This window comes from Borostomias antarcticus (assembly GCF_949987555.1).
Source record: "Borostomias antarcticus genome assembly, chromosome: 8".
NCBI lineage: Eukaryota > Metazoa > Chordata > Actinopteri > Stomiiformes > Stomiidae > Borostomias > Borostomias antarcticus.
In genome coordinates, this window is record NC_140241.1 from 1354387 (window position 1) to 1364912 (window position 10526).

At 47.6% G+C, this 10526-nt stretch overlaps 2 protein-coding genes across 4 annotated transcripts in view; both read left to right on the forward strand.

Moving 5' to 3' along the window:
- The window catches only part of LOC311312376 (membrane-spanning 4-domains subfamily A member 4A-like), an 8293-nt gene extending 6251 nt beyond the window's left edge, over positions 1-2042 (forward strand). For all 3 annotated transcript variants that reach the window (XM_084442312.1, XM_084442314.1, XM_084442313.1), the window contains exon 7: positions 554-2042. In XM_084442312.1, coding sequence (XP_084298438.1) covers positions 554-601 — 48 coding nt within the window. In that variant the 3' untranslated portion in view covers positions 602-2042. The remainder of the gene's footprint in view (positions 1-553) is intronic.
- Positions 2043-2559: 517 nt separating this feature from the next.
- On the forward strand, positions 2560-8195 carry nudt17 (nudix (nucleoside diphosphate linked moiety X)-type motif 17). Its single transcript, XM_084441926.1, has 8 exons — positions 2560-2883; positions 4625-4741; positions 5030-5213; positions 5694-5719; positions 6359-6451; positions 6814-6912; positions 7030-7166; positions 7693-8195. The coding sequence occupies exons 1-8, from the start codon at positions 2809-2811 to the stop codon at positions 7859-7861; spliced, it is 900 nt and encodes a 299-aa protein (XP_084298052.1). The 5' UTR covers positions 2560-2808; the 3' UTR covers positions 7862-8195.
- The last annotated feature ends 2331 nt before the right edge of the window (positions 8196-10526 follow it).

Consider the following 10526-nt stretch of genomic DNA (forward strand, 5'->3'; position numbering starts at 1 on the left):
CTCCTCTTCCTGAATACACTTAGGCCCCTCCTCTTCCTGCTCAGAGTCCAGAGCAGCGGGCGTATAGCTCAGCTTCACGCATGACGAAGACGGTTCTTCTTCTTCGTCGTGCGTGTTAGGTGTTGTGTTCTCCTCTCCTCCCAGGCTCGGGGCCGAGGGGCTATCCTTTTACCCCCCCGAGCCTGGGTGAGGGGCTATCCTTTTACCACCCCGAGCCTGGGTGAGGGGCTATCCTTTTACCACCCCGAGCCTGGGTGAGGGGCTATCCTTTTACCCCCCAGAGCCTGGGTGAGGGGCTATCCTTTTACCCCCCAGAGCCTGGGTGAGGGGCTATCCTTTTACCCCCCCGAGCCTGGGCGAGGGGTCACCCGGGCTGTATATCCGGCACACCTCCAGGAGCCACGTCACCTCAGGTCACGTTCCGTTGGGTGTCCGGTATGTGGGTCAGTCCTGGATGACGTGGTCTGAGGTTTGTTCCTCAATGAAGACGCTTGATGTAACAGCACCGCGTGTCACTTCCTCTCTTGATCTGTCTCTTGACCTCTGACCTCAGGTGGTGCTGGTGGACGGTGAACACGCCCAGGTGACCACGCCCAGGTGACCACGCCCAGGTGACCACGCCCAGGTGACCAGCGCTGCCCCCGAGTGCAAAGACGTTCCTCTACTAGACAGCTGCTGATATTCACGCACTATCTGATGTAATAGTCTGGTCTATTCACACACTATCTGATGTAATAGTCTGGTCTATTCACACACTATCTGATGTAATAGTCTGGTCTATTCACACACTATCTGATGTAATAGTCTGGTCTATTCACACACACTATCTGATGTAATAGTCTGGTCTATTCACACACTATCTGATGTAATAGTCTGGTCTATTCACACACTATCTGATGTAATAGTCTGGTCTATTCACACACTATCTGATGTAATAGTCTGGTCTATTCACACACTATCTGATGTAATAGTCTGGTCTATTCACACACTATCTGATGTAATAGTCTGGTCTATTCACACACTATCTGATGTAATAGTCTGGTCTATTCACGCACTATCTGATGTAACTGATATGACTAGGAGGCTTATCTGTGTTTTTCTAAAATATAATTTTTAAATAAATTGTTTTATCTTTGAATGGAGTATGAAATTCAGCCCAAAACTGACACTTTATAATGTTTGTACTACATAGCCACCACGGTGTGTTTATAATGTTTGTACTACATAGCCACCACGGTGTGTTTATAATGTTTGTACTACATAGCCACCACGGTGTGTTTATAATGTTTGTACTACATAGCCACCACGGTGTGTTTATAATGTTTGTACTACATAGCCACCACGGTGTGGCGCTGTTGATTGTGTTGGAAAAGGCATCATTGATATCCATTAGGATGAGTGCTGATCCAACTACTATATACTGTAGCTATACCATCACTGGTGTGTGTGTGTGTGTGTGTGTGTGTGTGTGTGTGTGTGTGTGTGTGTGTGTGTGTGTGTGTGTGTGTGTGTGTGTGCGTGCGCATGTGAGAGAGAGAGAGAGAGAGGAGGAATGTGTGGAAGTCTATTTCTACACCCCTAGTGTTGTGTAATTTGTCCTAATATGCGGTACCCATAGGAGAAAAAAAAACACAAGAATCTGTCATTGTCTCCAGTAGTAAATGTTTGTTTCATGTCTCATACTATGATTTACTAATGAAAGTGGTCCTTTTCGCATTTTTCTCATACAACATAATTACTGTATCAAGTGTAGGGGCAGAAGCCTGTAGGCTGTGATCAATAACCTCATTCAGTCTAAGTAGGTTTACTGCCAAACAATGACCTTCCAGTTTTGTTAGTGGAAATGCTCTTAGTGGAAATGGACACGCTGCATGTCAGAACCAAAGCCCGTTTCTATCTCTGCTTCTTCCATGTTTGGCAGTAGCTACGCACACAACCCCCAGTCCTACGGACTGTCCCTTTAAATAGAGGGTGACTGGCTTTCTCTCTCGCCTGCTTTCTGTGTTTTACTGCTTGTAAGTCACCGTTTTAATAAAGTTTGTTCTCATATTAATAGTTTTTATTTGAAGTCTGCTCATTCTTCAACTTGCCTACACACAGCAACTCTAATGGAATAGTCTGGTTTGTATTCAGTTCATGAATGTTCCTTACATTGGACAATGTTTATGGGCTATGGGATACACTGATGGCAGTTGGATGAAAGCATTTGTTTGTCTTAAATATCAATATAGTGGTATGTGTGTGTAGTTGAAGGCTTAGTGGTTTCCAGAACTACTATTTCTGTAATGATATAGCCTACACATTCGGCACATTGTTTGATGTGCTGGTTATGTAACCATAACATTTTAATGTGTGATGTGCTGGCTATGTTATAATAACATTTTAATGTGTGATGTGCTGGCTATGTTATAATAACATTTAATCATCCATCCATCCTCCCATGCAGTTGTGTGGCTCCCCCTCCTGTTAGAGCTCGGTACTACAACAATAAAAAAGGGGGCGGGGTGACGTTACGTAGGGTTGACGCCGACGTGCCGTGTCTGCAGCTGGACGGCAGCTCTGCCCCTGAACCAGAGCCAGTTCTGTTCTGATCATTTCCTTAAAATGTCGTTTGCTGAAATTCCGCAGATGTTTCTTAATGTAAGCTAATGTTGCATGCTTTAGTAAGGTTCGCTCAAATGGATTCAGGATTCAGCTGGACAGCTGGGAGCTAAGTGAACCCTTCATGCAGTCTGGTCAGTGTTTTCTGTAGCACGCTGGATGTGTTGTGAAAGACCCGGATGTAAGTGAGAGAGCTGTCAGACCATCATGGAAAAGGTCAGGAAGATCCTGGTCCACCTGTCCAAGGAGAGCTCTGCCCCTCAGTGCGCCCGTTTCCTGCAGGTCAGTAAGGATTTCATACACATTCGCAATCTGGGGGAATAGCGCACTCGTTTAGCGAAGAGTTCAATCAATCAATCAATCAATCAATCAATCAATCAATCAATCAAAGCTTTATTTATATAGTGCATTTCATACCCAGAGGCAACACAATGCTTTACAGAGAACAAGGGAGGAGGGCAGACGACCCACTCTCTACATATTCCAGAGGGAAGCAAAAAAACTGTAATCACCCGAGTTCAGCAAATATATTTTTTTCACTGATTTTTCACTGATTAATTGAAATGCTCTAAACCAAAAGTATGACATATATAGGCTACAAATAGTTTTACAGCATGAATCCCCCCAGCAGTGATCATATTAAAGGGCAATGCTCGTTTTTGACAACCTGGACCTTATTTACGACATATTATAAGAAGTTTGACTCACCGAGATCACTTTTGTGTAGTTCGGAGGCCTGTAGAAGAAATTTAAAATCCAGCGCGAGCCAGTATATCCATGTAATGACGGCGATCGGGGCACCGAGAATGCAGTTTCTCAAAATCTATTTTCGGCCGCTAAACGGTTGTTTTCATCAATCAGATTGAATGAATCGACAGTTGAGATTCCTCAACGCGAGCCATTGTTGTGGTTTTCAAATACGGGGTCTTTAGCCTCTGTAATATGATCTTTACACGCCTCTCCCCACTTGCTCCAGCACGCATGCGCACAGGCCAGCGCGCAGACTGGCTATTCTCCGGCTCACATTCTCTGCGCTACGATCGTTGTTGGTGCCGAGAATATTGTCGTCGTCATTCGTCGGCAACAATCCGATCGTAGCGCAGAGAATGTGAGCCGGAGAATAGCCAGTCTGCGCGCTGGCCTGTGCGCATGCGTGCTGGAGCAAGTGGGGAAAGGCGTGTAAAGATCATATTACAGAGGCTAAAGACCCCGTATTTGAAAACCACAACAATGGCTCGCGTTGAGGAATCTCAACTGTCGATTCATTCAATCTGATTGATGAAAACAACCGTTTAGCGGCCGAAAATGGATTTTGAGAAACTGCATTCTCGGTGCCCCGATCGCCGTCATTACATGGATATACTGGCTCGCGCTGGATTTTAAATTTCTTCTACAGGCCTCCGAACTACACAAAAGTGATCTCGGTGAGTCAAACTTCTTATAATATGTCGTAAATAAGGTCCAGGTTGTCAAAAACGAGCATTGCCCTTTAAGCTTTAGCCTGCTATCGCCTCTAAACACCCTGAGCTCTGGGTTAAAGTCGCACTGAAATGAAAAAAGCATTCTGTCCCATGTTGGTTCACATAATTAGTCATAGTGTTCACCTATTCAACGATGTATGCCACAAAAATTACAAAATTCTACTTTTGTTGTAATCTTATATCAAAGTATATGATTTCTTACTTCCTGGAAAACGGTAGGTCACGTGCAATGACGACAACAGGTACCTTAGATTTTAGGCCAATAATCTCACGACATCCACCCGCCAATCAACGCTATCCTTCAATCGAATCTGTCTAAAACCCGTCCACTTGTCAATGTTCCAATCAAATCCCTCTAAACATACGTCCCACCCTCATAGCTTGTTTGCGTCGGAAATACGTCAAACTACGGAAGTTAGATGATCTCAAACGTCCGTTTCAGTGCGACTTTAAACAGATATCTGTGTCCCAAGTGCCAGTGTCCAGGCTAACGGCCCACAGCTGGTCCAGAAGATAAAGGTTCCCTGTGTCTTTTCTGACAGAGCATAACTGGACACTTTACTGGTGGCCCTGAGGACGAGGCGGAGGTCAGATGTTCCTTGGAGAACAACCGCTTCATCCTGTGTGAACCGGAGAAAGGGAAGGGAATACCTCTCAAGGTATAAATGCCAAACGAGGCCCATGTCATTAACGATGTTTTGCATAACTCAAAGTTGAATGAATTTTCATTTAACGATTGCTCCATAATGCTCAACCACAAATGTGTGGAAATGCTGGAACTATTTGTTTGAAGTCCCTAGCTGGACTAATATGTCTGTGATCTGGCGCGCGCATCAAGTCCTTGGAATTGCACAATTTATGTCTGAAAGCAGCAACATGAGTGGACTGTCCCTTTAAATTATAGATTATTTTTCTCCTAAATCTCTCATTTGATTTTTCTTTCTTAGAGGGCTTCATTTTGCCCCTTCAAGTACCTGTCCATGACAGAGGCAGCCGCGATCCCATTGGACGTCCAGAGACGTGGGGTGGATGTGGGCGTGGCTGTTCTCCTTCAGACAGCCAATCAGAGAGTGCTGTTAACGCGGAGGGCGGCGGATCTGCGGATATTCCCCAACGTGTGGGTTCCTCCAGGTAAGAACGTGTGGGTTCCTCGGGGTAAGAACGTGTGGGTTCCTCGGGGTCAGAACGTGTGGGTTCCTCGGGTAAGAACGTGTGGGTTCCTCGGGGTAAGACTGCCCGTCATCTGCTCACACACCCGGGGTGTTATTACAGCTGGACCAACCAGACCCCCTGATCCCAGCATGCACTGTGATCCCAGCATGCACTGTGATCCCAGCATGCACGGTCCAGAGGTGTGTCCTGTGATCCCAGCATGCACTGTGATCCCAGCATGCTCGGTCAGGAGGAGGAAGTGAGCGTTTTCAGACTGCCCTCCCCCTCCCCACCACCAGAGGGACATGTTTGAGACTCAGTCACACAGAACAGCCCTTTTCTCCTACACACACTCCGCATGTCTACTATACTCACCCACATGGGCGATTGATGTCATTAACATTTACTCACGTGTTAGAACTTGATATTGAATGTTGATTTTTGTGTTTGGGTTGATAGGTGGCCATGTGGAGCTGGATGAGACGGTACAGTATTTACAGTATTTACAGTATTTGCTTGTTTGAGTCTTTGGAGTTGGATTCGTATTTGCTGCTGACAGATGGTTGTTGTATAAATATGGGACTGAGGGAGTTTGAAATGCCAATCTCCATGTTCATATTTACAATATTTGGGATGTTTGGGAACTTTGACGTGTTATGGAGAGCCCAAGCTAAACCTTTTAATTCAAGCCGGTGTGTGTGTGTGTGAGAGTATGTGTGTGCGCATTTAAGTGTGTCTGAGTGTTTGTGTGCGTGTGTGTCTGAGTGTGTGTGTGTGTGTCTGAATGTGTGTGTGTGTGTGTGTGTCTGAGTGTGTGTGTGTGTGTGTATGTGTGTGTGTGTGTCTGAGTGTGTGTGTCTGAGTGTGTGTGTGTGTGTGTGTGCGTGTGAGTGTGTCTGAGTGTGTGTGTGTGTCTGAGTGTGTGTGTGTGTGTGTGTGTAAGTGTGTGTGTGTGTGTGTGTGTGTCTGAGTGTGTGTGTGTGTGTGTGTGTGTGTGTGTGTGTCTGAGTGTGTGTGTGTGTGTCTGAGTGTGTGTGTGTGTGTGTCTGAGTGTGTGTGTGTGTGTGTGTCTGAGTGTGTGTGTGTGTGTGTGTGTGAGTGTGTGTGTGTGTGTGTGTTGGTAGTTGCTGGACGCAGGTCTGAGAGAGTTGAGGGAGGAGACAGGGTTGAGTCTGGAGCCAGGAGACGTCACGCCACAGCTGCTCGGCTTCTGGGAGGTAATAACACTGTAATAACACTAATAACACTGTAATAACACTGTAATAACACTAACAATAACAGTGTTTGTTCACATTTTAACATGTAATTTGATGTGTAATTGTGCAATATATGTTTGTATTCTGTCTCTCTGATTATAGCAATGTGTGGACTTTAACAGCTATTTTACTGGCAAAATTAGCCAGCCAGCTGTTTTGCTAGCTAATGATAGCTAACGTAGCTACCGCTAGCTAGCTAGCTCAGAGCTAGCTAGTTACGTTACTTTTTTCTCCCGAGTTAAAATCGTCATGAATGCAATGAGGTCGGGGGTCTGGATTCCCAACTTGGGATTGAACGCACCATCACTGTGTGTGTGTTCCAGTCGGTGTACCCCCCGATGCTGTCCAGAGGCCTCCCCCAGAGGCACCACGTGGTCACCTACATGCTGCTGCTCACCTCCCTCACACACCAGCAGCTCCAGGTGTGTGTGTGTGTTGTCGATGTCATCGACGTCATGTTTATGGCGGTGTCTCCTCAGGCCACGCCCTCTCAGGCCACGCCCCCTCGTCTCTGAGCGCCGCTGTCCCCTCTCCCCCAGGCCGCCCTGCGCCCCGACCCGGCCGAGGTCAGTGGCTGCGTGTGGGCGGACGCCCTGCTGGGCCGGGCCATAGTGGCAGCGGTGGACGGAGAGGAGGATTCTGGGATACCTCCGGAGGCCTGTCCTCCAACTGTAAGGTACATACACCATCATGGAGTCCTTGATTTTAATTATACTACATTTATATTTATTTTATTAAGCCAACTGGTTTTGCCTGATGTTGTTGATGACTGTGTGGTTGTGATGATGAGGGGTTTGGTTCCTGCGTGGTTGTGATGATGAGGGGTTTGGTTCCTGCGTGGTTGTGATGATGAGGGGTTTGGTTCCTGTGTGGTTGTGATGATGAGGGGTTTGGTTCCTGTTTGGTTGTGATGATGAGGGGTTTGGTTGTGATGATGAGGGGTTTGGTTGTGATGATGAGGGGTTTGGTTGTGATGATGAGGGGTTTGGTTCCTGTGTGGTTGTGATGATGAGGGGTTTGGTTCCTGTGTGGTTGTGATGATGAGGGGTTTGGTTCCTGCGTGGTTGTGATGATGAGGGGTTTGGTTCCTGCGTGGTTGTGATGATGAGGGGTTTGGTTCCTGTGTGGTTGTGATGATGAGGGGTTTGGTTCCTGCGTGGTTGTGATGATGAGGGGTTTGGTTCCTGCGTGGTTGTGTCCAGTGTGTCGGAGGTCTCTCCTGAGGGCAGACTGCGGGAGACCGTTCTGCCCGTGTCGGTCCTGTGCAACCGGGCCCCCGCCACGGGCCAGGATGAGGAGCGGGTCAGCACCGGGACCAAGTACGCCCTGGAGCTGTGGCTGAACGCCCTGGAGGTCCAGCAGACCAGCTAGGCCAGGAGGACCAGGAGAACAGCTAGGCCAGGAGGTCCAGGAGAACAGCTAGGCCAGGAGAACAGCTAGGCCAGGAGGACCAGGAGAACAGCTAGGCCAGGAGGACCAGGAGAACAGCTAGGCCAGGAGGACCAGGAGAACAGCTAGGCCAGGAGGTCCAGGAGAACAGCTAGGCCAGGAGGTCCAGGAGAACAGCTAGGCCAGGAGGACCAGGAGAACAGCTAGGCCAGGAGGTCCAGGAGAACAGCTAGGCCAGGAGAACAGCTAGGCCAGGAGGTCCAGGAGAACAGCTAGGCCAGGAGAACAGCTAGGCCTGGAGATCCAGGAGAACAGCTAGGCCAGGAGATCCAGGAGAACAGCTAGGCCAGGAGGACCAGGAGAACAGCTAGGCCTGGAGGACCAGGAGAACAGCTAGGCCAGGAGGTCCAGGAGAACAGCTAGGCCAGGAGGTCCAGCAGACCAGCTAGGCCAGGAGGTCCAGGAGAACAGCTAGGCCTGGAGGACCAGGAGAACAGCTAGGCCAGGAGGACCAGGAGAACAGCTAGGCCAGGAGGTCCAGGAGAACAGCTAGGCCAGGAGGACCAGGAGAACAGCTAGGCCAGGAGGTCCAGGAGAACAGCTAGGCCAGGAGGTCCAGGAGAACAGCTAGGCCAGGAGATCCAGGAGAACAGCTAGGCCAGGAGGACCAGGAGAACAGCTAGGCCAGGAGGTCCAGGAGAACAGCTAGGCCAGGAGGTCCAGGAGAACAGCTAGGCCAGGAGGACCAGGAGAACAGCTAGGCCAGGAGGTCCAGGAGAACAGCTAGGCCAGGAGGACCAGGAGAACAGCTAGGCCTGGAGCGGTCACTGTGTTCCATTTGTATCGGAAAACTCGGTATTCTTGGATTCGACGTCAAAGTCGTCATCAATACGTCACCTGAACTCGGGATTTCCGCCATTTTATTTGGGATAAAAAAATCTATCCTGACCTGATCCTGACTTCATCAACATCAGCTGCTGATCGGAATCAATATGGATATTCTGTGCATCAACAATAAGTGAAAGCTGTAATAAGACTGTTTATTAGTGCTTCTGTCTTGTGTCTCATTAAATCAGTCGAACACACAGTGCTGTCCAACGTCTATCAGTGAACAGTGTTGTGACGAAGTTCGTATGCGCTATCACTACCAGGAAAGTGGGTTTTCTTGTTGTGTTTCTGGAACACATTCAACTGGGATACACACACACCTGGGATACACACACACCTGGGATACACACACACCTGGGATACACACACACCTGGGATACACACACACCTGGGATACACACACACCTGTCATAAACAGCATTTATCATCATGTTTATTGCTTCCACTTTGGCCACATGTAAAGTACTTCGGATAAAAGAGCTATGTAAGTGCAGTCCATTTACCATTGACAAGCCTTCTCCTCCAATTAAACTAGCATAAGAGCAGGAAGCAGAGGCGGAGCTAATGGTTCATTGCAGAGGGGGCGGGGTTAGGGTCATAGTGGGCCCCTATTGGCTGTATGGAGATGACAGATCCAAAGGGAATCTTACGTAGACGGAACGGAAAGAAATCTATATAACAATTAGGTGTTCTGTTTCAGCACCATGGACAGTGTGATGGATTATCAATAAATGGTGGCCTGCTGATATTTAAGCAACACAACTGCTGATAGGCTATTTACGCCCAACAATTTTTTTTTAAAAGGTAGCCAGATAGCCAGCATGTATGACAAGATTCAGGGCAGTAATTGGAGGTGCTTGTTCCCTCAGCCTAGCCACTGGACTTTCTATCATCTTGAATGTCACCATCATCATCCTCACCACCACCACTAACATTTCCCCTTGCTTGGCTAGTACTAGCAACCGTATCATTATCATCAGGATCATCAACATTTTCATCATCTGTGTCTTATTCATTTATCTCATCCAAATCTGCATTGTTTTCCACAGCTACCTGTGCGTTAGCTGCTTATCCTCGTCCTCGCTAACATCCCGCTTCGGTTGCTTGGCTAATGCTAGCAGCAGTCTTGGAGGGTTGAGTAGTGGAAAATGCATTTGTCAGAGGAACACACGAGGACACCAGATTTTTCCTCTGCCTTTCCTCTTTACGCTTCAGTGCGCCTGACTTGTATTTTTCGCTTTTCAACATTTTATTCACAGAATAGAGCTACTACTAACGCTACTACAGCTACAGATCAAGTCTAACCGATCATCACACCACTTCACTTCAAACCGTCACTGCTCACGAGCGTCTCAGATCTACTGGAGCCCTATTAAGGGGGTATGCTACTAAGGGGGTGTCAATGACAAAGCAAACATTTTTATTTTTATTTTAACTTTTTTGCTGCAGTCAAGACACACTAAACAAACTTTACAACAAAAATGCATGTTCAGTGTTGGGCCCCAGGTGTGCCCGTTAGGACTGTGGGCCCAGGGGGGGGGGTGCCCCTTTGGCCCCCCACTCCCTCCGCTACTGGCAGGAAGAAATATTTATACAGATAGTATAATTACACAGACACTGACCATTTTATAAAGAAATTGTTTTTTTTGTAAATTTGTATGAAAAGGATAATTTCAAAATGCAAAACAATTGTGCTGGTCACCAGTAACACATACACACTGTAGTTGAGCTCCTACTGGATGGGTTGGTTTGGGTCTGT

Excerpts from the sequence above, each read along its gene's own strand:
- nudt17 (XM_084441926.1), top strand. The coding sequence starts at position 2,809 with ATGGAAAAGGTCAGGAAGATCCTGGTCCACCTGTCCAAGGAGAGCTCT. Across the intron at positions 5,214-5,693 it reads CAACGTGTGGGTTCCTCCAG|GTGGCCATGTGGAGCTGGAT; the intron begins GTAAGAACGTGT and ends TTGGGTTGATAG. Across the intron at positions 6,452-6,813 it reads AGCTGCTCGGCTTCTGGGAG|TCGGTGTACCCCCCGATGCT; the intron begins GTAATAACACTG and ends TGTGTGTTCCAG.